Source organism: Hyposmocoma kahamanoa, unplaced genomic scaffold (genome assembly GCF_003589595.1).
Source record: "Hyposmocoma kahamanoa isolate Upper Pololo Valley unplaced genomic scaffold, ASM358959v1 92, whole genome shotgun sequence".
Lineage (NCBI taxonomy): Eukaryota > Metazoa > Arthropoda > Insecta > Lepidoptera > Cosmopterigidae > Hyposmocoma > Hyposmocoma kahamanoa.
Window position 1 is genome coordinate 1,970,104 of NW_020654748.1, and position 26,448 is coordinate 1,996,551.

At 37.1% G+C, this 26,448-nt stretch overlaps 1 protein-coding gene across 1 annotated transcript in view; it reads right to left on the reverse strand.

The window, feature by feature from the left end:
• The window catches only part of LOC113236477 (elongation of very long chain fatty acids protein 6), an 82,020-nt gene that overhangs the window by 54,237 nt on the left and 1,335 nt on the right, over positions 1-26,448 (reverse strand). Inside the window, exon 2 of the mRNA XM_026472564.1 lies at positions 7,501-7,638. Coding sequence (XP_026328349.1) covers positions 7,501-7,638 — 138 coding nt within the window. The remainder of the gene's footprint in view (positions 1-7,500; positions 7,639-26,448) is intronic.

The following is a 26,448-nucleotide window of genomic DNA, read 5'->3' on the forward strand; positions in this document are numbered from 1 at the left end:
AATTATCATTGATAACTAGCATGATAATTATCATTGATAACTAGCATGATAATTATCATTGATAATTTTCTTGATAAATACATTTTGATCTTTACAAAATTATTATTATTATAATTGTAACAACAAAATAGTACGTGTCACAAGTCCATCCCAAAAAAATTCACAAACCAAATCGTTTTTGGAAAGATGTTTCTTCGTGTTTATTTAAATTTGTCACTATTTTTTAAAATTCAAAGACAAAAATTAAAGAGACAAGACTTATGAATCAGCATAGATAATTGTCAAAGAAAATAAATATCACAATAATATCGAACCCATTGAGTTCTATTGCAGCGGTTATTACAAGTATAAGAGTGTTTATAAATACAACAAAAAAAAATATTGTAGATCATTAAAAAAATATGATACACACAGCCAATTCTATGTATTTGTGGCGTCGTGTATGGAATCTATTCAATATACGCGAGCGAAAGTTTGCACAACACTATGACGTAATGGTAACCGATTTTTTCTTACACTCTCTTTTAAATCGTGCGCCGTAATTTTGACGTGTGAGTGTGCGTGTGATTCATAGGGAAACACGGTGTAGCTTACTTCGCGGAGGAAATAAGATACTATTTACATTTATTATTGACGTAAAGATAGAAAGAGAGAAGAGGAAGAGAAGAAGAAACAAACACGAAGAAAAATTCTCTCGATCCAACTGGACTCGAATCAGTGTCTGTTGCCTCACCGTGGCTACTACTTTTGTCAACTGAGCTACATATCGAGTTAGTAGATGTTACGGATTTCTCTATGTGCCTACTTTGTATTGAGTTTAAAAGGCTTTTCTGCCAAAGCGCCAACTGTCACAAAAAATGTATGAATAGTAAAAACATCCTGATGTTAAAAAATATATATGTATATTAAAAACCAAAACAACCTGCAACAAGCGCATAGGAAAAAATCATAAGGTCCAATGGTTCCTTCCGTGGCTTAGTTGGCATAGCATCTAGCACGGTACGTTGGTTCGAATACAGCCGGATCGAAAGAATTTTTCCTGAGTGTTCGATCTTTGTATTATTAATTACAGCAAACTAGTAGAGTAATTTCACATACAAAATAATTGAATGGTGAAACATACTGACATTTAATAAACATAATTATAAATATATACATTACAATTTACATTTATTTATGGACTCATGATAATGATAACATTACAAAGTAGAAAAACGATAAAGTTTAATAAGCATTAAAAACCTGCCTACACTACCTACCTAAAAGGTTACACTACTATCACACAACTATCACTCATGCTAGGAGATAATTTAGGGGGTTATCACACCTATCGCCAGGGAATCGCATTCAACCGTTGTGAGTTTCGCAAAGGCAGTCCCTAGCGGAAGCGAAACGGGTAACATCTTTTTAGCTAATTTAAAAAAAAGGAGTAGGTTCTCAATTTTTCTGTGTTTGTTACATCATGATGGTCAATAAAATCAATATTATCAAATAATTTACAATAAAAACAACAGCCTTTTTAACCGACTCCAAAAAAAAGAGTGAGGTTCTATATTTGACTGTATTTTTTTTTTGTATGTATGTTACGCGATAACTCATTTGTGAACCGATTTTAATGGTTCTTTTTTTTTGGGTAGAGCGTAACTTCAGTATTCCCAGATCCCATTTAAATTTGAAGCATATAATATTCCACCTCTAAAGGTGGCAAACTAGGGGATGAATCCGGTTTCGCGCATTTTCCGGTAACCGATTTCAATAAAAGTAGATATATTTCCACGAACTTTTCGAGGTCTTCTTTTTAATAAAAAAAGTTATAACTATTTGTGGTTTTTAGTTATATATATAAAAAAAAAATAAAAAAAAAGTTATAATGATTTATCCCTACAGTCAATTGTAGATAAAACAGAGCACCCATTTCGTTTTGGTTTCATATTACTCCCAATTTACGGTCTCCGTGAAAAAAAAACCAACACTGCATTAAAATACGCAATGATAATTTTTGTCTGAACTTCTTTATAGTAACGAGCGTGCCGCCACAAAATCGCAGCAGAGAAAGTTTCGAAGTGACTTCTAAAACATACCTTGCTCCTATTCAAATAAGTACACTTATTTCCATACGATGTTATACCGCCTATATAATACGTGATATGAAACGCACGAACGTGATATAAATGTTTGGCCAGAGATAGTGAACGATAAAAATGTCAGTCTTATATCTCATTTACCGATAACTCATCGACTATCGCGTCATACTGGAATCGGTTATGGTATTTTATGATGTTGATTATCTACATAATGAGTAATATTAATTTTAAATATTTTCGCAAAAGAATCGATCATTCGATAATATTCGTAATAATTGAATACTTGGAACTTCCTTTATATCTTGCTTGAGGTAGGCTGGTTTTTTTTTTTATTTAGTTAGAAGGTAGCGTATTGGATTGACCAACCGCCTCTCAAGCAGATGCCGTGGATTCGAATCTGGGGTTGCTTGGTGTACAAAGATTCGCACGAAGCGTTACGCTTCCACATTTATATGGCGAACGGCTATGGAGTGGAATTCCCTGCCTGCAGACTTGTTCCCTGAACGTTATAACTTGGACCTTTTCAAGGCGAGAGTGAATAGGCATTATCTAGGTGTGCATGCTCCATCGACGACCTCATCGTCACTTTCCATCAGGTGAGATGGAGGTCAAATGCACACTTACATTAGAATAAAAAAAAAATTTTTTTTTGCTAAACTAAATTAATAAATATTAGACAACATCGCATACCAAATTCAGTACATATCTGATGCCAAACTAAGGAACTAAAGCATTTGTGTTCTGGAAATCGAAAACAACGACGGTACCACAAACACCCAGAATCGAGACAATATAGAAAAGTTAGATTTTCTTAATTACCCGTTGTTCTACTTCGTTGACCCGGCCGGGGATCTAACCCGGGACCTGAAAGATGACAACACTTTGAAAACCGGTATGCAAGCCACTCGACCATGGAGGTCATCAGAAACTAACAACGTTCATTACTTAATTCGTGACTGAGATAAAGAGCATAGATATTTTGGATTGTGTTCAAAAACAGAAAACTGTAAAATTTGTGATGAGAGAACTTTAAGAAAATATGCCTATTATCACTTAACTAAGTAACATGTTTTTTTATATTTTTACCAGGACTCATATAACCTGGCTTCTCGCCCGGTGCCCGCTTGACGTTGAGTTTTCGGACCACCTGTATACCTATATGGTGCATCATACTTTTAATAAATAAAACATATCGTACACTATATAACATATATTAAGTACATATATAAGACAATGATAAACTTATATAGGGTTTTGCAACAAGAAACAATCGCACAATTTCACGAAATTTAGCTTGTTAAGTGGCCAGCTCGATCATGTGATTTAACACTGCTGGATTATTTTTTACGGGGTTATGTTAAAGACAGAGCCTATACGGCGCCATTCGAATCGATTGCAGCCTTGAAACTCAAAAAAGGAAATAGACCCACCATTTTGTCAAAAAGTTATTAAAAACTTTAATGAAAGAATCGACATCTGTAACCGTGGTCGTGGTGGACATTTATCAGATATAATTTTTCCTACTTTAACCTATTACTCCCCCACCACAGCTCACCTCCTAAAATCTAGTCTCGCGTTAAAATACTTCGCCTCCTCGTCATATAGGTTGGTAAAGTCCAACAAGATATACCCTATATTGCGACCAATACAATGTCACAATGTCTTCTTAAAAAAAAAAAAACAAATCGGAAATATACCACATACAGATTTATACAAAGGCTTCTTCTTTCATTTTATTTGCGTCGTAGAAGGTTAAGTGCCGCAAACAACATTTTATTACAGAAGCAGAGATACGTTAGATAATAAAAAAATGTATTCCACTTTCTACCTAAAATCATAACCGTTAAGAATAACAACGTTACATAAGTCGTGGAAGATAAAAGATTACAATTAGTTACAGTATTGCTATGTACATAAGAATTACACTATTTGACAAAACATAATTAGTATAAACAGGTATTTTTGGTATTCTCTCCTGTGGCCTAAAATGTAAATTCTACTTTTAAATGAGAGCAACGGCATTCCCCGTCATTGGCACAGTCGGCCGGGGTCAGGGACCCAAGGTCAAGAACCAGCGAACGATACGTAACAGTATCGAGTAGTGCCGCTTTCTACACTACATAAATCTTAAAATTGTTTTGCTGGAAGTAACACGTTTATTACGACAAAACCAATGGGATTATTTCCATATAGGCCACACTCCACATGTGGCTTAAAAGATGCAAGCCATAAACACTTTGACTTTGATATATTTTTAAATGGAAGAGGCGGTATTCCCCGGCAACGGGACACTCGGCCCATAGATTTTATCGGCCGTATTTTAGTAGCAGTAGAGCTCCTTGTGGAAGAGTTCGTCTAGGAAGTAACCGCCACCTAACTTAATTCTACCGCCAAGAAGTTCCGGTTTAGAAGGGTAAGGGTGAAATTGCAGGCGCATGGGACTTGTCAACTTATGTCTCAGAGTGACGGGCGCAGTGGCAGTGCCCATAAGATCTTTGCAATTTAAAGCTCTGAATGGCACTGCATCTGTTATGAGTAAGCGTATCGTTAGAATAAAAGATTAGATTGATTACTATTACTGTGACTTGCACAAGTAAGGTGCAGCGTTTCGTTATTGCGACCAATAATTAGGTCAATTGTGATTACCACTAATTACGATTCAGATCAAGACCAATAACATTAGTGAGCTGTAGGATTTTCTCAGTGTCTCTATGGCTGATGTATAGTTTGTCCAAGATTGAGTAACGTATGCCTGTTAGAGGGCAACACTGGCTTAGGAAGTGCAGAGGCAATTCAAACGCCTCATAGCGGAAACTGCAGTCTTTGTTGTCACTTAGCTAGAGGTCGGAGATGTGCTTATTGAAACAACAATGTCCTGTGAGAGGCCTTGTCAGCATTTCATTTGTTTGGTACTTTAGGCGTTAATTACGACACAAGTAAGTACGATTGCATCGTTTGCACCGCACTAAACTTTAAGGAAACTGTTAAGACATTCGCTTTATACTACTCACAAGATCTGAAATAGGCAAATATATATAAATTGCCATATAATAAACTACTTAAAATGAAATAGACTAACTGAAACCCAAACTCAGAATAGCTTGGTGTCAACTGACTTCCCTCTGATATCCACAGATAGATGGGGATCCAATATCTAGAAATAAAGACTGCGGCATCGATCGGTGATTAAATACTTCCGTTAAGGTGTAAAAGCACTTAAACGAACAACGAAGTTTCACAAACAATAATACGGATTCAGAGATGGGCAGTTGCTGATTATAACCCTGCACTGTTTTTCTATCACTCATTAATCTCTAGGAAGTTGTGGACAAGTCAATTGGTTTTGCTCTTACTGTCATTTATTATAATTTTACAACCGAATTAATATAATTTACAATATGATGATTGATGTTTTTAAGAATGTAGCGACAGTGGAAGATCAAAAGCTACCACTGTTCTTGCACTTAGTAAAAAGCAATTCGGAATCTTAAACAAATTGTATCATCAAGGGTCGTATTCTAGAACTCTACTCAATGCTCAAGTCAGGATTGCAATGGAAACACAAGCACTGGAAATACGACCCTAATGGCAGCTACTTGAGTATGATTTCGAGTGCTTTAAACCATACTCAAATCCTGACTTGAGCATTGAGTAGAGTTCTGGAATACGACCCATACAATGTCATGTAAACCACGAAAGATCGAATAAAGTGCAGACATTATATTGTTCGCGGTCGCGATCATAATAAAGGAAATGACGAGGAAGATGCAACCCATAATAACTAAATAACGATACAACAAAAAATAGAGACAAGGTACAAGGGGAATCGATAATCGATTTACATAATCAATAATGACAGACCAGGTGCAAGACATCGATGATAGACTTGTGCCTGATCGGTCCTTAGAGGGAGCGATCCTAGTTAGTTCAATCGGTCAATTGAACTAGGTCGGTCTTCCAGTTCATTTAGTTCATCTAGTTCCTTAGTTAGTTAGTTCGTCTTGTCCTTGCTCGGACATTGAACGAACGCTCCAAACTAGTAATTTTATTCACATGAACTACTACGGACTTCTAGTATTATGAGGTCAATACTACACTGTACTAAATATTTAAAAATACAATTTGTATGGAGTCGGTACTATTTGATTTTCTTTCATATTTTACAGGTTTAGGTCATTCTAACTAAATATCCTTTTTTTACAAAATAAGAATTTTAGTTAGAATGGTGTGTTTAAAAATCAATATTTAGGTACAACTATTTCTTATACTCGTACACGTAGGTTGATATTATACATACAGTTACCTACCAAGAAATATTACTTTTTGCAAGATTGTATATATACATAATGTAGATACATATTAGAGACTTAGAACGAGCTGGCAACGTTCAATCGTGCATCCCACTCGAATTTGTACTAAAAGTAGTGAAAGATCGCTACTTGTCCCGCTCGCACCGTTCCTACTGTATAAAAGACAGGTGAACTATCAACGCAGACAGTTCCTAGTTCGTACTGAACTAAAAATAAAACGATGAACTATTAAAACCGAGTAAGACGAACTATTTCATGTCGGTCAGTGTAGGGAATATAGTCCTAATAGTTCGTAGTTCATGAACTATACAAGCCTAATCGATGATTTACAGTTTAAACGCAATGACAGCGAAAATTTGTATTGAATTGTAAGTAGACTCGGATCCAATCGAATAGAAAGCTAATTCATAATGATCCACACACAACACACAGACTTTCATTATCGTTTTTTATCGTATTAAGATACATTGAAGAACCAAATGGCCGTTCTTCTACAATGATGACTGTACTGAACTTCTGTCAAATGATAAACGAATTCAATATTGAGCTTGATGTATCACTTCACAACATATTGCAAAATAACATATCCGATGACACGATGATATAGATGATTATATAACGCATTCAACGTTTTTATCAATCAATATCAATGAAGACTTAATACAATCGATAATAGTCTACACATTTAATAGGAAATCGACGATGACTCATTCCGGATTTATAGAGGGTAAACTTCAATGAACGGAGAAAATTGGTCTGCGGCTGCATAATAGGTATAAGAATCGATCAAATAGAAAGTGTATTGATATCAGACCGTTGGAAATTATAAGTAAATTCTGACTTAGCAATATAAAACGGATCAAGGGCACCAATAAACAAATAACGGATTTACGTATGAAAATATTTAAACTACAATATTGGAAACCGTGCAAAATCTTTTCCTTATCTTCGATTATTCTTTGAGTTTATAAAGAGACGTTTAAAAAGTTGAAGTTAAGAAAATTGTATTCAACGTTACATTGCTTTGTAGTGTAACGATAGATACGCAGTAACATCCAAAATGTACTTTTACCTGCATGTTAGGAAATGCAAAAAAAGAGACAAACCTTGGCACACAAATGGAGTGGTAGACACCGTGGTTTCGCAGCACGTGCACGAACTCCGGTAGAGTGCGGCACGCGCCCATGATGCTGAACAGTGCCAATGCACTGTTCCATACTATCAGAGTCCGCCGTAGCTCGAATCTGGAAACAGAGACACCAACATTAACAAATCAGATCACAGGTTATATAGATAAACATACACGGAACGTCTATGAACGCGAGAAATGTCTATAAAAAGAAAGTTGGAATATGTCACAGAATAAGTACGAGGAAACTAAAGAGATTTGTTTACGGAGCTTATACAACTTTGAAAACGAAACATTGCTACAATAATATCACATTTCGTGGTCACGTGGCACTACACAAAGTCGAAACGGGCCTGATAAACTGGTTAGGTAACTTTTAGTGTCGTCTGTTTTTGATCAATTTCTATTCAATCTTGTCGTGTGATGTAATGCAGATTATCGAGATCCCAGTCCTTGTTTCCATACTTAGTTTTTACTTTAGTTTTTAGTTGCTACAGGCATTACAAAATCATAACTTAAGAGACAAATAACAATACTTGGTTGTGACGTCACAATACAACGACATCAGTCCATGTATTGTCAGCAAAACCAGCACACAGTGTGAAGCAACGGTTATCAAGCCTTCGGTAATCAAAACTCTTGCGTACGACTTTCCATCCTAGTTACTTAGGCCATTGTCAATTGCGAAACTGAATTTCCATATTCATTGAACCATAAACGTCTTCGAAGCCTCTAGACTTCTAGGTTACAACAAGACTTCTACCTACGACAGGGTTCCATCAGAACACGATAAAAACCACGATTACATGAAGTGGACTTGTTTGAATGTTTATGAAAATATTACATCGAATTAAGATAAACTACATATATTTAAAACAAACTTAGCAGATAATACAGTTACCAAGAAAGCTCTCTCTATGCTCAATGTTCATGATGACTGATAAAAATTGAACTGCATTCTCCGATAATACCAGACACGCGCTTAGCTGAACGCAAAAAATGATATCGCGTGTGAGTGACTTCGTTCCACAAGAATAGGTCAACAGTAATATTACGCTTATTCCAAAAAACTATGTAATCCAATTAACAGTGAAAAGATGATTCTCGAAGGATGGTGTACAAATAGGATAGTGCAATGGAGTACGTCCTGATTTCGTCATCATTTACCCAAGAATGAAAACTATCTACGATCGGTAGTACCTATATGAAGAAACTCGCTAGTTAGTCATAGAATAATGAAATATGACTTGTAACAGTCTAGAAAAATCTAACGTTCAATATTTGGTCATCCATTCGTTGCTCAGAAAGGAGGAATGTTCTTTTCTTATGAAATATCGTTTACGATCGAAAGTTAGCAAACTTAATACGTACACTACGTCATTTTAGACGTATTGGCCTATACATCATCATCCACAGCTCGACTTCACCTATCGCTGGGTATAGGCCTCCTGTAGTTTGTGGCATCCACCACACTCTTGTGCTAATCTCACCCATCTACTGCCCGCAACTTTGACAATATCGTCCACCCATCTCGCTACAGGAAGTCTCACGTTTCTATATCCATTTCTTGGCTACCATTCGGATATCGGCTACTCCACTTGTGTTCACCACGTTTCGCAACATGTTCAAACCAGCTGCATTTTAAACACGTTATCCGATCTCCTACGCTTTGAACCTTAGTTCGTCTACGGATTTCGGAATTCAGTACACAGCCTTCTGTGTGAGCGTCCACGTCTCGTATTGGTCTATTAGGTTGATTGTTACTAAAATTGCCAAGAAAAACTTTGAAACTTGAGGCTATTTACGTTTAACATTAGGATCAGTTTGTAAACTACAGATGTTAGTTGCGACATCGACGGAAATGACCGTAAAATGGTGAATAAAGTATATCGATTTATGGTTCGGGTAGTTATTATATATATATTCAATAAAACTGAAGAAATGTTCATGTTGCAAAACTGTATCCACAGCGAACATTTTCTTGAGTTATGTTTGGGTATAATGGGTTACGTGTATCCATATCAAAGTCAGCTTTTATTGGTTTTACTTTTTTTTTGGTACTGATTTTTCCGTTGGAATTGCACACTTTTCAATTCTTTAAGTATTCTGTCTTAGACTCTTTGGTTAACGTGCAAATACCCACTTAAGACAGCGGTGGTAGCTTTGTAGGAGAACTGTTACTTCTCAATGAAGAGGTCGACGATTCGAATCCCCATAGCGGCATGCATATATGACTTGAGCGCAGGCTACACGGCGAACGAAGCTAGCTAACTTAGTTTAGCTCACGTAGTTACATGCAAAGCTAAGTTAAGAAAAGATGCAGTAAGTAGTGACGTGCAACACTATGGACAAGCGCGGGGGTGATAGGCGGCAAAATGGCGACATATTTTACATAGCTAGCGGGATCGTCGGGTTAGTTTATTTAGCTCGGTTAGCTTAGTTCGCGGTGTGAACCGAAATATAAAAAGATGCCCGGGTTACGTGAGATAAGCTAAGTTAGCATAGCTTCGTTCACGGTGTGGCCTGCGCTTTAATTTCTAAGTTACGTACATTTATGACTGTTTAATAGCAACACCGTGAAGAAACCTGCATGTCGAAACAGGGTCACAATACTTGGAAAACGTGAAGTTCTCAACTCGCCTTGGGTTAGTGTGTTGATCCATGACCTAAACTTTCTCCATAGAGGAGAATTTTACATGGCGTGCATCCCCTGCCTGCATATGTGTTCCCTGAATGCTATAACTTGAGTGTTTTTAAGACGAGAATCAATAGGCAATATGTGCGTACTCCGTAGTCGACCTGTAGGGCTAGCACATCAGGGCGCGACTTGCGCGAGAGCGACGTATATCGCGGGATCTGCATGCGAGAATAGTAAGCATATCGCGCTTTATGTCGCTCTAGCGCAAGTCGCTTCTTGTCGTGATGACTTTCAATCAGGTGAAATAGAGATGAAGTATGCGCTTATTTAAAAAAAAAAGCATTGGATGATTTCGTGGAGTCCATTAGAATTGCGTTTTATTATCGTCATTAATTGTCTTCCTTTTTTTAACGATTATATCACAAATAACTGACTGGTTGTCAAATTACGGTATGACAATTGAACTTAATATCTTCTATTAACTGGTCCTTGCCAGTCATCCTGTGACCACGTGTGTGATTCTTCAGTGAATAACCGCGAATGTTCATTCATCACCATTCGTCTACAGCTCTAGTAGCAGTAGAGCTCCATGTGAAAGAGTTCGTCCGGGGGAGTACTACCACCTTACCTATTTCTACAGCCAAGAAGTAATATGGGCATTACTGCTTTCTGGTTTTGAAGCTGGTGAAATTACTGGCACATGGGACTTGTCAAGTTATGTCTCAGGGTGATGGGCGCAGTGGCAGTGCCCCTGACGTCTAAGATGTTTGCGATTTAAAACTCTGAGTGGCACTGCAACGGTTATGGACAGGCATGTCGCTTTCCACCAGGCGCACGACTCGTTCGTCTCCTCACTTGGTCTCATAAAAAAAGCCCATCTACGGGCCTTGACTTTGACAATGTCGTCTGCCAATCTCATTGCAGGATGTCCCGCGTGTTTGTAGCTACTAGGACTGCACTTCCGCATCCCGAAGAAAAATGTCGAGAGCCGGTGCGGTCTCGAAAATACCGTGAATGTTTCTAGTTTCTAAGTTAATGCGGATGTGAAGTTTAATGCAATGCCGTGTCGATAAGCGTGGTGCGAATGCGAAGTGCCTCTGCCTACCCGATGGGAATCCAAGGGCATGAGTACATGTATGTACGGACAACGGCACATCAGACTACACATTTTTGTTCGAAAATCGCCTCCATTGCAACGGAGCAAGATATGTCAATGTATAGCTTGATGTGCTGGTGTGTGTACGTCAATTAGAATTTCATGTTTGTCAATTTTAGTTCTCGTGTTCTATTCCATAAAGGACTATGGCCAAGATATATCTGAGAGGGCAATGTTATCGCATAGACCTCAAACGTTGAGTCAAACTCTTGGAACACGCCTCCATTACATAAAAAATATGTTATAATTTCAATTACAATTTCATTTTTAATTCATTTTAAATTCCTTTTTGCCTTTATTGTGTTTTGTCATGCGTAATTCCGTACCTTAAATACAGCATTTTTTTCTAATTATTTTTGCCAAGGTTACATGCAACCAACACAGCTTTCCACTTGGCTATGATTCTGATACATATCTTTCGCCTCATCGGATTATATTAAAACTGTTGGCACAGCAACATTAAAGTAACTAATTTTGTATCTGGCAACATTGTGAGGCGGTCTCAGTCTCTTCTCTTGATACGACAACTTGTGGTTTAGTGTAAAATATTGAATTTAGCGTCAAAATATAGTGGTTTCAGGATTGTTTTTTCTTCGCAATAATCATCAGCGCTTAGCAGTAGAGCTCCTTGTGAAAGAACCCAGTAAGTGCTGCCACCATACCTATTCATGCCGCCAACCAGTAATGCAAGCATTACTGCGTTCCGCAAGGGTGCTGTTGAAATTACAGGCAAATAGGACTTATCAACTATGTCTCAACTTGTGCCCCTAAGATCTTTACGATTTAAAGCCCTGAGTAGCACTGTCATGGACAGGCGTGTCGCTTATCACCAGGCGACTTATTTGTCTCGTAACTTGATATTATAAAAAAAATAATTTGAACGCAGCGATGACGAAGAAGCAAGTCGAAAGCCCTGCAATCAGTAAGAAGGTCAAAACATGGACGCGAAGGCGTTGCTTTTCCGAGAGACAATTTGGGAAACAAACGACTGTCTGTAAAGTGGTCAATTATGTTCATGGCAAAAATTATTTGCTTACGAGAAAAACTGTAAAACTACCTTCAATTTTAAGCTATATTGTTCTAAGGTCTTGAACACCCAAAATCTTCCAAGAAGTTAAGCTCGAAATTTGCTTTCATAAGTAACCTGTTCATGGTTATGATTGTGTTACAAAGAACATAAACATAAATCTTAGAGGACTTCACCGTCTGATGAGATAGTAGTCAAATGCTTAGCTCTAACCAATAAAAGCGACCTTGTTATTATATACATAAAAGGTACTTTGCTTTGGGGCCATGCTGCCGATATTATTAAAATATCGTAGTCCTGCAAAAACATGCGGTTAGGGCAATTTACAATCTGAGCTGCAGTGTCTTTAATTGAAGTTTAAAGAAATTAACATTCTTACACGATCGTCAGAATATATTTATGATAAAGTAATTTTTATTAAAAAAGAACCTACTCCAAACTTGACAATCGGGTACCGGAAAGTGCGCTAAACCGGATTCATACCCTAGTTTGCCACTCTTAGAGTTGAAATAAGTCCTTCAAATTTAAATGGAACCAATACTGAGGTACCGTCTGTCCAACGAAAAATAATCATCAAAATCAGTTCACAAATGTGAAATGTGGGCCGGAATAATCGCGTAATATATAAAAAAAAATACATTCCAACCGAGTCAGTTAAAAATCAATTTTATTCGATTGTAATTAGAGGTATTTCAATGAAACTTTATCTCCCGTGTTACGTAATAAATACCACAGGGTACTGTGAGCTTATTTTACAGAAGGAGAGTATATTTTATTTCTAAAAGGCAAATGTTTAAACAATTCGAATTCGAAACGTCGAATTCGAAAGTCGACGCAATCACGATACCAGGGTTTGCTTCTGGGAATTCCCGGTTACGGAAATACCGATAAATCCCATTGCTGGTGAGGTGCAATCAGACTCGGTACCGCGACTATAGATTCCCGGTGCTCCCGATTATAGTAAGGAACTACCACCTTCCGAACTATGAGTAACATCGCCCGTTGGCAACTTCCCACGGGCGCACGTTACTGCCATTATAATGCTACTTACACTTATCAAGTTTGCAATGTAATTTTACGATATTATGTTATGTTACATTTAATAGTATTTCCCAAGTACATATTTTGAACAAAAGCTCTTAGTTTAGTTAGTTAGATTACAGAATGCAGTTTTTCTTTACTATTTATGGTATTACGTAAATTATTGAATGGATACGGATAACGAAGAAGTACCGGGAATACCGGGAGTACCGGTACTAAGCTGAGTCCAGCACCGGGAATCAAAGTTTTATGAACCGGACCGGCTCTGTAAGCCCTACACTATACCATTTCGACTTATTTATGGCGAAATGCCTTAAAAATGCTTTATAAAATGACAACACTTGAGCATATTCTACGACAAAAAGCAGATTGTTATGAATAGCGATGATATTATTTTTTTGTCTTCGAAGTGTTGTGTCCCATATTACAGAGTCGCAGACCCGCAAAAAAAATTTAAAAATGATGTGCCCAAACAACATGGTGATTATGTGCGAATAACAACGGACAAAGGAGGTAAATAGCACGCTTTATTTATTAATGTAGAATATTATGACAACAAAAAACCGAATGAATTGATTAACTTGTAGTCGTGGTGTACAAAAACGTAAAATAAGAAAAAAATATATACATATGTTAGGTACTACATGGGACATATTTTTTTTGAACGTTCATAAGCTCTACTATAAGGCATTTCAGGCTTATCCATTCTTTACCGGACACCCTGTACTTATATGTTTTTTTTATCATGATTCAACCAGAAATCGGAAAATATCTAAACTTCAATGAATACATTTTATAGTGGAAATACCTCCTCCTGAAAACCCGGAATGATTAAAAATAAAATGCCACATCCACTTAAATTTTACAATTCTTTGGGCTGATTCTGTTGTTGATATCCTCATTTCTGATTCGATATTTTTCTTAATAATTAAATTTTTTCCCCTTCTAAATACACTACCGCAGTAAAGACTATTGCAGTACACTTGTGACGATGCGACCACTTACATCGTCATCCCACCTTTTCATCGCCCTTTTCTCTGGTAGGAGCCAGAGAACACCTACTTTGCAATTTAGAATCGTTCTTAAATTCCCTTTCTTTGTCACTCTTACTTTTCTTCTTTCCGTCGCCACTCTCTACTAAATTTCCGAAGCGAGCACAGTGCTCGACTTCACGTAAATTTCTGACCAGCTATACCATTAAAAATCAAGTAACCTAACTGTTTATCAGCATAATATTTCTAGAAATATAGGCCCTTTTGGGGTAAGTACCTTTTATAACCCGTTAACCTGTATCTAATTCTATTTAATTACGCGAGGCCCGCGTGACACACTACTGGACATAGGCCTCTCCCAATGTACGCCACTTCACTCGGTCCTCAACCTAGCCCAACCATTTGCTGCCAGCCCTTTCGCAGATCGTTACTCCATCTGGCCAGATGGAGTCCTACACTACGTTTGCCGTACCGTGATCTCTACTCAAGAACTTGTTTCCCCCCATTGGTTATCGGTTCTTCAATAGAGATGATCATATTACCGAATTGCCAGTTACTTATAGAGAAACAATTTTGATGTTTATTTTTAACCGACTTCAAAAAAGGAGGAGGTTCTCAATTCGAATGCATGTATTTTCTTTTGTATGTATGTTAAAATCATCCACCTCTAAAAGTGGCTGTTCACGCATGAAGATTCATTTTTATAAATAGCGCCTAAATCTTATTATAAGGAGCAATTATTTTAATGGTTGACTTTGCTATTCTCTAATTCAAGGCGTATTTCTCTCTCGATATACTTTGAGTAGTGAGAACCGATTTTTATTATCACCTGTGTCAAGTTCCGTATAGTGGCGAACTAGGGGATGAATCCGGGTTTGGGTACTTTCCACGATGTAATTCCACGTACTTTTGAGGTCGGTTTTTATAGTACTCTGTACTGAGATTATTAGTTGAAAAGAGGGACCTCAGTATTAGTTTTTAATAATTTGACTAATGTAATTAAATCACAACAAGGACTTACTTTTAAATCACAATAGACAAAATGGCTTTTGAAACATTGCTTTTAAAGTAATAAAGAATATTTAGTAGAGACAAATACCAATCGACGTCAATTCGAAGTGCAAATTGCTTAGTAATTGAAGAGACAAATGTGAAATACCATTAACATTAGCACATCTGCGTGCAGGTTGAATACAAAGTACATAATTTACTCAAGATCTGTATAAATAGTGTATTCTGGCAAATAAACGTGTTCTAAAAGTTTGTGGAATTAATTACATCTATTTATATTTGAAAACGGTTAACGGAATGTGGTTGAAATCCCATAAACCTGATTTATCCCCTAATTTGCTACCCTTAGAGGTGGAGTATTTTCTTCAAATTGAAACGGGACCGAGGTATCCTCTTACCAACAAAAAAATAATCATCAAAATCGGTACACAAATTGTCTGTTTTTAATGTATACAGTCATATTTTATGTACGTACTAATATTATGCTCCCCGAAATTTTGAAAAAAAAAAGAAGCAAAATAAAATAAAGTTTAGTTGGAAGAAATCTCTTTATGGGATAAGCTCGCCTTTGTACACAAATATTTAAATTGTTTCTGAAAATTTGTAAGTTACTTTGTGGTACAATAAAGTGTTTAAATAAATAAATTAAATTAAATAAATAAAAACAGAAAATGACCAAGAAATTAAGTTGGCGTAGTTGGAGGTGCCGACTATAGCAAGGCATAAGGCATATCATAGTAAATTACAATTTCTTATAAGAAATAAAACCACATTAAAAAAACGTTAGTAAATAAGTTTTTAAATTACGACTTAATTTTACAGAGACAGTTTATACAATATAATACAAACATTTGGTATACAATTTTGATGCTTTGTTAATCTTAACAAATTATCTTTTAATACGACAATGTCAACGACAGTCAGATTACAGTGAATTACAAGCAGAATTGCTATGTTTACATGTCAATATCACTTGTGATTGATTATTACACTTTATAATTAATCAAAAATACTCAGATTCAATCTTTTATGTAATTCATTGACAAAATATTTCTTACGAAGTGTTGCAGGGTTCTTTTAAATTGTGACTCTGTAATCTTTATTGTGATGTAATTTTAAAAATGTCGGTTTTGCGTAGGGTGCACGTGTCAATTGAATCGATTGCAGCGTTAAAACTCAAAATTCGTGAAGTGATTAACGAAATAGACCCACCATTTTGTCAAAAAGTGACTAAAAACTTTAATGAAAGAATCGACATCTGTAACTGTGGTCGTGGTGGACCTTTATCAGATGTCATTTTTCATTCATAATTGCCAAACTTTACTTTTATTAATACAATACAAATTTGAATCATTGTCATCTAAATTTATTGTTTTATTTTGATTTACAAAACAAAGTTCTCGTTCAAAAACCCTTTAGACGAATAAAATAGAAAAAAAATAAAGGACAGGTACGTAGATAGGTAGGATTTTGTCCAAGCACTCTTGGGATAATATAATGAACTTAAAAGTGAACAGGAAGAAAGTAAATAAATCTATTAAAATTAATAGTAAACACTGTGCTTTTGCGTTTAACTTCCAGTCTGTCTTTAAATAACGTCTTTAAAAGCGGAACTATAAAAACTAACACATAACATACCATTTACGAGGAAAACGACAACTGGTTATTTTCAGTTCAGATAAACTGTATATTATTAACTCTGAACTTGAACTAAACGTGATCTCTATTCGCAAGGACCGTAGTTATTTTGTTAATGCACAAGCTGGTGTACAGAGACAGTATGCCAGTAGCAGACAGATGTAAGGTGCCAGTTATAGGAAGATGTTAGGTATTAGCATGAGTGTCTACATAACGGGCATGCTAATAATAGGAAGGTGTAAGTTACTAGCACGTGTACAAGTAAAACGCATACCAGTAATAGGAAGATGTAAGGTGTTAGCATGTGCGTCTATGTAATGGGCATGCCAATAATAGGAAGATGTTAGATATTAGCACTTATGTGTATAGAATGGCATGCACATAATAGTAAAATGTTCTTGCTTTTATTGGCAAGCACGTTATATACACACATGCATGTGATAAGAAGATAAGAAGATGTAAGGTAAAGGTATGTGTAGACATACTGAGCATGCCAATAATAGCAAGATATAAGATACTTGCATGGTTATTTTGACACATACCGTACCATGTGTCCCAATGAGTACCTAGATAAAGGTAACTCTCATTGATACTGAATAGAATAGTAGACAGAAGTATTAATATTTATAACAAACTAGTGGAATAATTTCACAAAAAATAATTGAATATCAATTCAATAAAAATTTAAAATACAGTGAATAGCGAAATCTCTCAGCAGGGCCGGTAACTGTAAAGATACCTAACTGGGTGATAAAACTTTCATAGATTTCTCATAGATGGCGCTACGACGCAAGCATATAGAAAAATTCGTGAAGTTCGCTGGTTCGTTCCGTGGCTTAGTTGGTATAGCAGCCTCAGTGGCCAAACGGTTACCACGCCGGACTGCGTGTGTGTCCATGGCACCAGCGACACAGGGTTTCCCTAGTGCGGGCCCATGTTGAGTGTGTGCGTTATGTGTGCGTTATAGCGTCTGGCACGGTAAGCTAGAAGACGTCGGTTCTAATCCGACCAGATCGAAGCAATTTTTTCTGAGTGATCGATCTTTGTATTAATATTTATAACAGAAGTATCAGTTTTGGTGTCCGACAAGTTTTATTATTATTATTATTATATAATAATATTTAAGGCGAGGTATTTCAACGCGCTTCATATATGGGCCTCATAAGAAGGCGCAAGGTCACTCAGTGGGCAATGGAGAGAGCGATCTCGGTATTTCCCTAAGTGATAGAATCAGAAATGAGGAAATCCGTAGGAGAACTACGGTAACCGACATAGCTCGAAGAATTGCTCAGCTGAAATGGCAGTGGGCGGGGCACATAACTAGGAGAACCGATGGCCGTTGGGGCGGAAAGGTTCTTCAATAGCGACCGCGCACCGGACGACGCTCAGTGGGTAGGCCCCCCACAAGGTGGATCGACGATCTGGTAAAAGTCAAGTAATAAGAACAATTTGAATAGAATAAAAACAGAGAAAATTTGACACAGATCCGACGCCGACAAGCGCCCGATGGCGACTGACGGGGCAACGGGCGGCGCGGCATGTTGTTAAACCGCTGGGCAATTTTCATATTTTGGGATAAATGTGAATTTAAAAACTATAGGAATTTAGTTGAAAACCAAAACTCAGCAGTTTCCTACATTTCGTTTTACAATTTTAGGTTCAGACTGTTTTCAGGATTTTATATGATCGGGTACTGTACATCCTATAGCTTAACAAATTACCACATTCTTTAAACAACATCCTTAGGTGTATCATGTATTTTTGTAAGTCCTTTATTTAATAAGAAATACCATTTGATCTAGCAAATCATTTTCCCGCTTCTCTTCCGGTGTAAAAAAAAAATTGAATATATCGGAAGATACCAGGCCGGACCGAAGAAGTCTTTCTTTGTGTTGGTTCAATATTAGTATCAGTAATAACAACAAACTAGCGTAGTATTTTCACAAAAAATAAATATATCGGAAAATAACTAAAATATGAACGTGTAGATCATTGACTTACAAATAAATGGACGACGGGTCTAATACAAAAACCACGAAAAAAATGTCCCAGGTCAACCTATTAAAACGTAGTGACATGTAAAGGAATATGAAAAAGCTAAAACGTTGAATTTAAATTGTAATGTCATCGCAGTACTGTCTAATTTTGCTTGCTTCGCTGTCAGTCGAACAAACGAAGACTAAAGCGTGAATGACGCTCTGTATACGATTTTAACGCCCTATAAGTTCGGACACTTTTTAGCGCGGACCCGACGTCCATATAATTGTAAGTCAATGGTGTAGATAGTAAAATTTTACGTTCAGTAATGATATAATATTAAATTTTATATATTTTGAGTTACAACACTATTATAATAGCAGTGCGATATGTATAACAAGAGAAAAGAGAATGGTACTATGTAATAAGGTACTTCGAGTTTAAGTGCTAGTTCTTGTGACGTAATCTACATCGATATTATTGTGTTCATGGCTATGCATATCTTCACGGACACGCAGGTTCCTCGTGTCCGCCACTTGAAGTTAAACCTTGAGAATAATTACCTAAAATTCAAATTAATAATCAAAGGACCAAATTGAAGACTAGAAAAAGACGCAAAAAGATCAAAGGTAGTTTAATAGCCAGGGAAAAACATGCATTGTCAATAAAGTGGTCTAAAGGCTTGTCTACGTCAGCGTAATGAGATTCTTTGAACAGTTGTCGCAAATTAAGTCGATTTAGTATTAGTCTGTTAATTGTGAATGGGTCGTTAATATTTAACATACAAACAATAAACACGGTGTAAGTAAAACGATTTTACCGCATTATAGAATCCAAAAGTTTCAAAAAGAAGTCACAAACCAAACGTTTTCCCAGAGATTTTTCTTCGTGTTTGTTTAGTTTTATGCCCTGTTTGTCAGTAATATGAGACGAAACTATTAACCAGCATGGATAGTTATCAGATATTTATCGGACAATTATCCCGATAATTATCAAAGAACATAAATATTTTGATTAATTCGAAAAAAAAATATAAAAAGTAATATAAGTAATATAAGAGAAGAAAACTATAGTTGATTTTTTATTAGAGACAATTAAGGCGAAATGGTATCGTGGTAGCGTGTCGGCTTTGAAACGTGCGAAGTAGACACGGCGAAATACTGCATGATATTTAAACAATAGTTTTTTATAAATAAAATATAGTCTGTTATCGTAAAATAAGGTCTTAGCCCCTTGACGTTTTTATTACGAAACATGGGAGAAAAAATTCTTTAAAATATCGTCAATAACAAACGCTGGTTGTTCGTTGTAAAAAATGTCAATTTTTCGGAACTTTGTGATTTTTTTTTATCGGGTGAAGTTTAGTCAAACGTGTTTCGGGCTTCCCAGTTCACTACCAGTATCTTCTGTTTTCATTGCCAAATAAAAAAAACTAGTTGAATTCGTATTTTTTAATGTCGAAAAAATTTATGTTTTTGGATCTCCTTTCACCTCAAGTAACATTTCGTTGCTAAGTTTTGGTGAAATATAGCACGATAAGAAGCGACTTGCGCAAGAGCAGAAAAGTGCGAGATCTCTATGTGGGAATAACAGTATCTCACGCTAGACGCGCCCTATCGAGCTAGCCCTACAGGAATCAACTAGAGGGACACTAGTCGGCACTACAGTTGATGAGCAATATCATAGGAAATGAAACTATTTTTCCGGATTTAAATCGCGTATATTTGTTTTTGCAAACAAACCGACGTTCCGGGACCTTTACAGGTACAGTTATGTCTAATATTGATGCAAACCACACTATTTTTTAACTATAGTTACAATAATTATTAATTAAATACCTTATTTTTAATTTTACAAAGAAAACATTCCAATTTACGCTACATTAAGTTTTACAAATTATTTTATTGAATTAATTTTTATTAAGTTCAATTTATTATTAATTAATAATAGAAACTAGAATAAACTAAAACATATTAATTAGTCCTGCAGTCTTATGTCTGTTTGGAATTTGTCATTAGAGGAAATACTAAGCATAAGATATAATAAGATCTCGATGAGCAAAATTATATTAATAATATATTATGATTATGCCATGACGGGGAAGATAGTATCTTGAAGTGGAAGGGCTTTAGGGGTGTGTGTAGGCCCACCATCGGGACCAGAGGATCACACTATTTAAAAACAAGTGGACCGATGTGGGGTCAAAAATTTAATAATACGATAGAAGACGTATATGTCAAGAAATGATCGATTCGCCAATGTCGATGGCCCCGTACGCTATTTGGGTAATGAATTTTCTGACTTTGTTCCAGTGTGTGTGTTCTGTGTAGCGCCTTACGAGTTTATTGAGTTCATTGCTCTAGACGAACTCCGTAGTTTGATATCAGGTAGTTGATGTGGTTGTCTGACACGGTTACTGCCAATTATACTCTATTTAAGGCTGTTGTGATTGGAAAGAATGTCGCACGACTAAATGTCGCGCTCAGCGTGTCGGCAGATAAATTGTTTTTCAATGACGTCATAGACGAATCAATATTCCATTAACTCCGGATCCGTAAGTTTATTATCAGCCTACATTTTCCCGCAAATGTAATTAATATTGATGTGATACATCCAACAAAACACCAATGTCTATTCTGTGGAAAATTTCAATTCAACAGCAATCTCAAATACCAGAGATCTTGCTGGGTAGTACATCTCTTTGCAAGCAGTGTTATGTTTGGGATTGAAAGGTAGGGAGTAAGATTTTTTTTATAATACAAGTGATGGAATGAACATGTCGTACGCCTGGTGGTGAGCGACTCGTACTTGTTATAACAGTTGCAGCTGCCACTCAGAGCTTTAAATCGCAAAGGTTTGAGGGACACTGCCACTGCGCCTGTCACCCGGAGACATAAGTTGACAAATCCCATACACCTGTAATCTCACTAGCACCCTTAGGCGCCGCGCAAACATATGTCTTGTGTTGAATACAAGCAACAGCAACAAGTTGCGGCAACCGGCGACTATGGCAATTTCATATCAAAGTTGCCGGATGCTTGTATCCAACACAAGACCCACGTTTGCGCAGCGCCTTACCCTACAAAACCGGAACGCAGTAATGTTTTCTGGTAAAAGAGTTCGTCCAGGGAAGTACCTTATCTACTTCTGCCGCCAAGTAGTGATGTCAGCATTACCATGTTCCGGTTTTGAGAGTTGACGGGCGCAGTGGCAGTGCACCTCAGATCTTTCCGATTTAAAAGTTCTGAGTGCCACTGCAACTACTATGGAAAGGCGTGTGTACCATCAGGCGCCCAACTTGTTCGTCCCTTCACATGATATTATAAAAAAAATGCTCACATTACAGCTTGGCGGCTGAAATAGGTAAGGTGGTACTTGGTGGCAGTACATCCCCGGACGAACTCTTTGACAAGGAGCTCTACTGCTTATTAAGTTGAATAACGGATAACTCACGCATCTAAGCCAAATTTCTGATCGACAAGTTTCGAACCAATTCGTGATCCTTAATCACGAGATTCCGCAGCGGCGACTCGAAGGAAACTGCGCGTCAAAGACCTGGCAGCCCGATCACTCATTACGGCTGCCGGCGCTGGCAGCGTCGGCGAGCAACTACCCTCGTTTGCTTCATTTTTTATTAATGTCATACGCAAGACTGCACATTCCACTAACAATGTCACTTTCAATCACTCAAGTAGTACCTAACATAGTTTTCGAGCAAAAATTCGACTTAAATATGTGAATTATTGTGGATGGATGTGTCGCTTACCACCACGCCCAAAACTATGTCGTCCCGTCACTTCGCGTCATAAAAAATGTTCCAAGGACGGCAAAGTAAAAAAGATGACCTAATCTTCTCTATGGTTGAGATGAATCGACACAAATTCTCTAAACTACACACATCAAAAGTGTCTAGGGATCAAGTGAATATTTTTGAAATAAAAATTATTTAAGCAATATTTACCAAATCCAGTCTTCCAGGACGACTTCTTACTTTAATGCTTATGTTTTATTTAACCGCTTACCCCTATATTTAATTAAAATAAACTAAAATTGATGTTTTTGCAAATTGTGGGAAAAAACTCAAATTAACGGCGTCAATTAAATGACAAAAAAATGGCGAAAATGATGATTTTGCTTATTTTTATTGTAAAGATAAGAAAATTAATAATCTGTATTTCCACCCTTAACACGAATCACACAATTACATCGATTTGGCATGCTTAAGATGAGTTCATCAAAATCACTTTGAGGAATGGCCGCCCATATGTTTTGTAACAAGTCAAAATATTCTTGTAGAGTATGTACGGTATGCATACTCGGCACAGCTCTTCTTTGAAGCGTATTCCATGCGTGCTCAATTGGATTGAGGTCTGGCGATTGAGCAGGCCACGGCAGAACGTTGATACGAGCTCCGGCAAGAATGCGTGTTACGACTCTAGCCGTGTGTGGACGTGCGTTGTCATGCATTAGTTGAAATGAATCACCCAACTGGCCTCGCAAATGGATGATAACATCTGAAACAATCCTCTCTGCGTAAACTTGAGCATTGAGGTTACCCCTGATCCAAATGAGATCGGTTCTTCCGCCGATCCAAATACCGGCCCATATCATTATTGTTCCCCCACCATATGGATGAACTTCCTGACAATATCTCAAACGTTCATGACGTCCAGATGTTCTCCAAACTCGAGTACGTCTTGTATCCGGTCTCATACCGAAGCGGGATTCATCCGAAAAGCACACATAGCGCCAGTCTTCTTCCTCCCAGTTTCTGTGTTCGCGAGCCCATCGTAAACGGGTCCTGCGATTGCAGGGTGCAATAGGTGGAACTCTGAGCGACCTTCGGGATCGCAGACCCACTTCACGTAAACGATTTCGGATTGTTTGATCGCTTATTAGCAAGCCTGAGGAGCTGTGGAGCCTCGTAACCAACATCATGGCGGTCATGGTACGATTCCGTCGAGCAGTATTTTGGATATACCGGTCCTGTCTGCGAGTCGTGATGCGAGATCGTCCTCCATGTCGCTCGGCCACGCTGCCCGTCATGCGATAGCGCGTCCAGAGGCGACTTATGACGCTCTGTGTTAAGTGTTAAGAGTGAAAGCCACAGCACGTTGCCTGGAACCAGCTTCCAACATTCCGACGGCTCGCATCATCACTTCTCGGGTTAAATGATGTCGTCTCTTCATAATAATGTAAATTGTTTCGGTTCCGATGCAGATATTGTAATGATTTTGTCAAAACGCTATAACTCATTTTTATACAAAACCACATTGACAATCGATTTTCTTCTTATTATCGAATTTTAAACAATATTCCTTATTTAAATGTTAAAACTCACTAAAATGTATCAATAGCGATACAAAAAAGTTAATATAATTAACCCTAATTGCAGCAATACTCTTAAACGTACTTGATCCCTAGACACTTTTGATGTGTGTAGATATGAACTCGATATTTTACGTAACAATGTCAATACGAGGCTTATCGAAGTAATCCATCGTACCACCCTGCGTCATGAGTACTTTTATATTAGTAAAAAAGGTGCAATAAAATTTTAGAACATAGAAGAATATAGAATAGAAGTGTCAAAATTTAATACCTTTTATTGTACCTATAACGATAGGCGCGATCAATAAGTATATTTCATTAATATTCAATTATTAGGAAAGGAAATTAACTTTTCGAATCTTAGGGTCGTATTCCAGAACTCTACTCATTGCTCAAGTCATAACTTGAGTATTGCAGTGAGCACTGAAAAACACACTCAAGTCCTTGCAATTAGGGTCGTATTTCCAGTGCTTGAAATCATACTTAAGTCTGCTCAAATCCTGACTTGAGCATTGAGTAGAGGATTGGGTTCGGTTATCAACTGAACTCGGTTACCAACTGAACTCAGTTATCAACTGAAGCTGTCAAACTTACAAAATAGGCCTGCTGGAATACAACCCTAAATCTCGTATATTTGTTTTTGAAACAAACCAACGCTTCGAACCCGAAATATTGGTTTGTTGTGAAAAAACAAATCTAAGTGATTTATATCCGAAGAAATATATTTCATTTCCTATGTGTAACAATCGCGAAATCCTTAGGTTTCGATATTCAATGATTAATTTCAGTTATGAAAGTTGAAGCGATGAACGATCAGAACATGATTCAGTGTTATTCTAAAATGTAATCAGCGTTAAGCAATTTATAGGCGATTGTGGTGGATTCATAAGTGTCAAAGGAAGAATTCATAAAGTATTTTCCCGTAACGCACACACTATTTCATATTTTTCTGTAAAACCCTGATAATATTAAAAACTACGACAGACAAATAAAATTGAATACGCCAATGGCGCATCGATGCATTTATCATTCCACTTATAATTTTACAATTTGTGTCACCGGAATGAAAAATCTTGTTTTACAAGTCCAATAATTTCAATTGCAAATCACATCAAAACAGTTGAACCCTCTTCGTGGAAGTTGTAGGCAATCTTTAAGATAGCACTACTGCGGATGGAATAGCATTCTTTGACAATACGACTGCAATATTCATGTAAAATATTTTTGTGAAAATACCCCACAAGTTTGTTATTATCATTGATACAAAGGTAAGGAAAAATACCTTCGATCTGACTGGACTCGAACCAGCGGTTGTTGCCACACCGGGGCAACTGCTCTTATCAACTGAGCTACAGTTCTCTGTTGTGAGTCACGAGTTTCTCTGTGTGCTTGTTGAAGATCTTTGTGTTGGATTTCATTGACGATAAAAGATCCGTTTAAACTGACGCTGGTTCGGGTCTAGACAATCCTAGGAATTTTTCTTAGGGTGCGTACGTAGCTCACGAGCTGCACACGTGCACCGCTCTCGTGCCACATATATTAACATGCACGCAAGATGAACGCGTGCAGCGCGCGTGCAGCGCATTCGCCAGGTCTGTACGCATCCTTAGTGTTGTACGATCTTTGTATATCAATAATAATGACAGTAAGTCTGCTGCAAAAAGTCTACAGCATATTTTTTCTCGTATGACATAACTCAACCGGATGAATATCATTCGTCGTGGCTCTATTTATTATTATTTTCTAAGAGGGGATACTTACTAACAAGGTCGAGTACTAATGTAATGAAATTAAAAACATCGTCGGTATTTTGCGACGCAACTGCGAGTAACTAGCGTTTTCAATTCATTAGATTACGATCTACAAGCTTGATGCCGAACATTAGATAACGTCACATACGTCGCTCTGATCTTAAGTAAGTGGCTAAAGCACTTATGTTATGGAAATTGGAAAGAATAGACAATATAGAAAAGTTACTTTTCTACATGTCGAACATGCCACGCTCCACGGCTCTTTGCGCAACTCTTATTTATACATAGCCTTCTATGACAACTGAACGTCGAACTAAGGTGCAAGTCATTGATCTAGTAACAGAGCTGACTAAGACATATTGC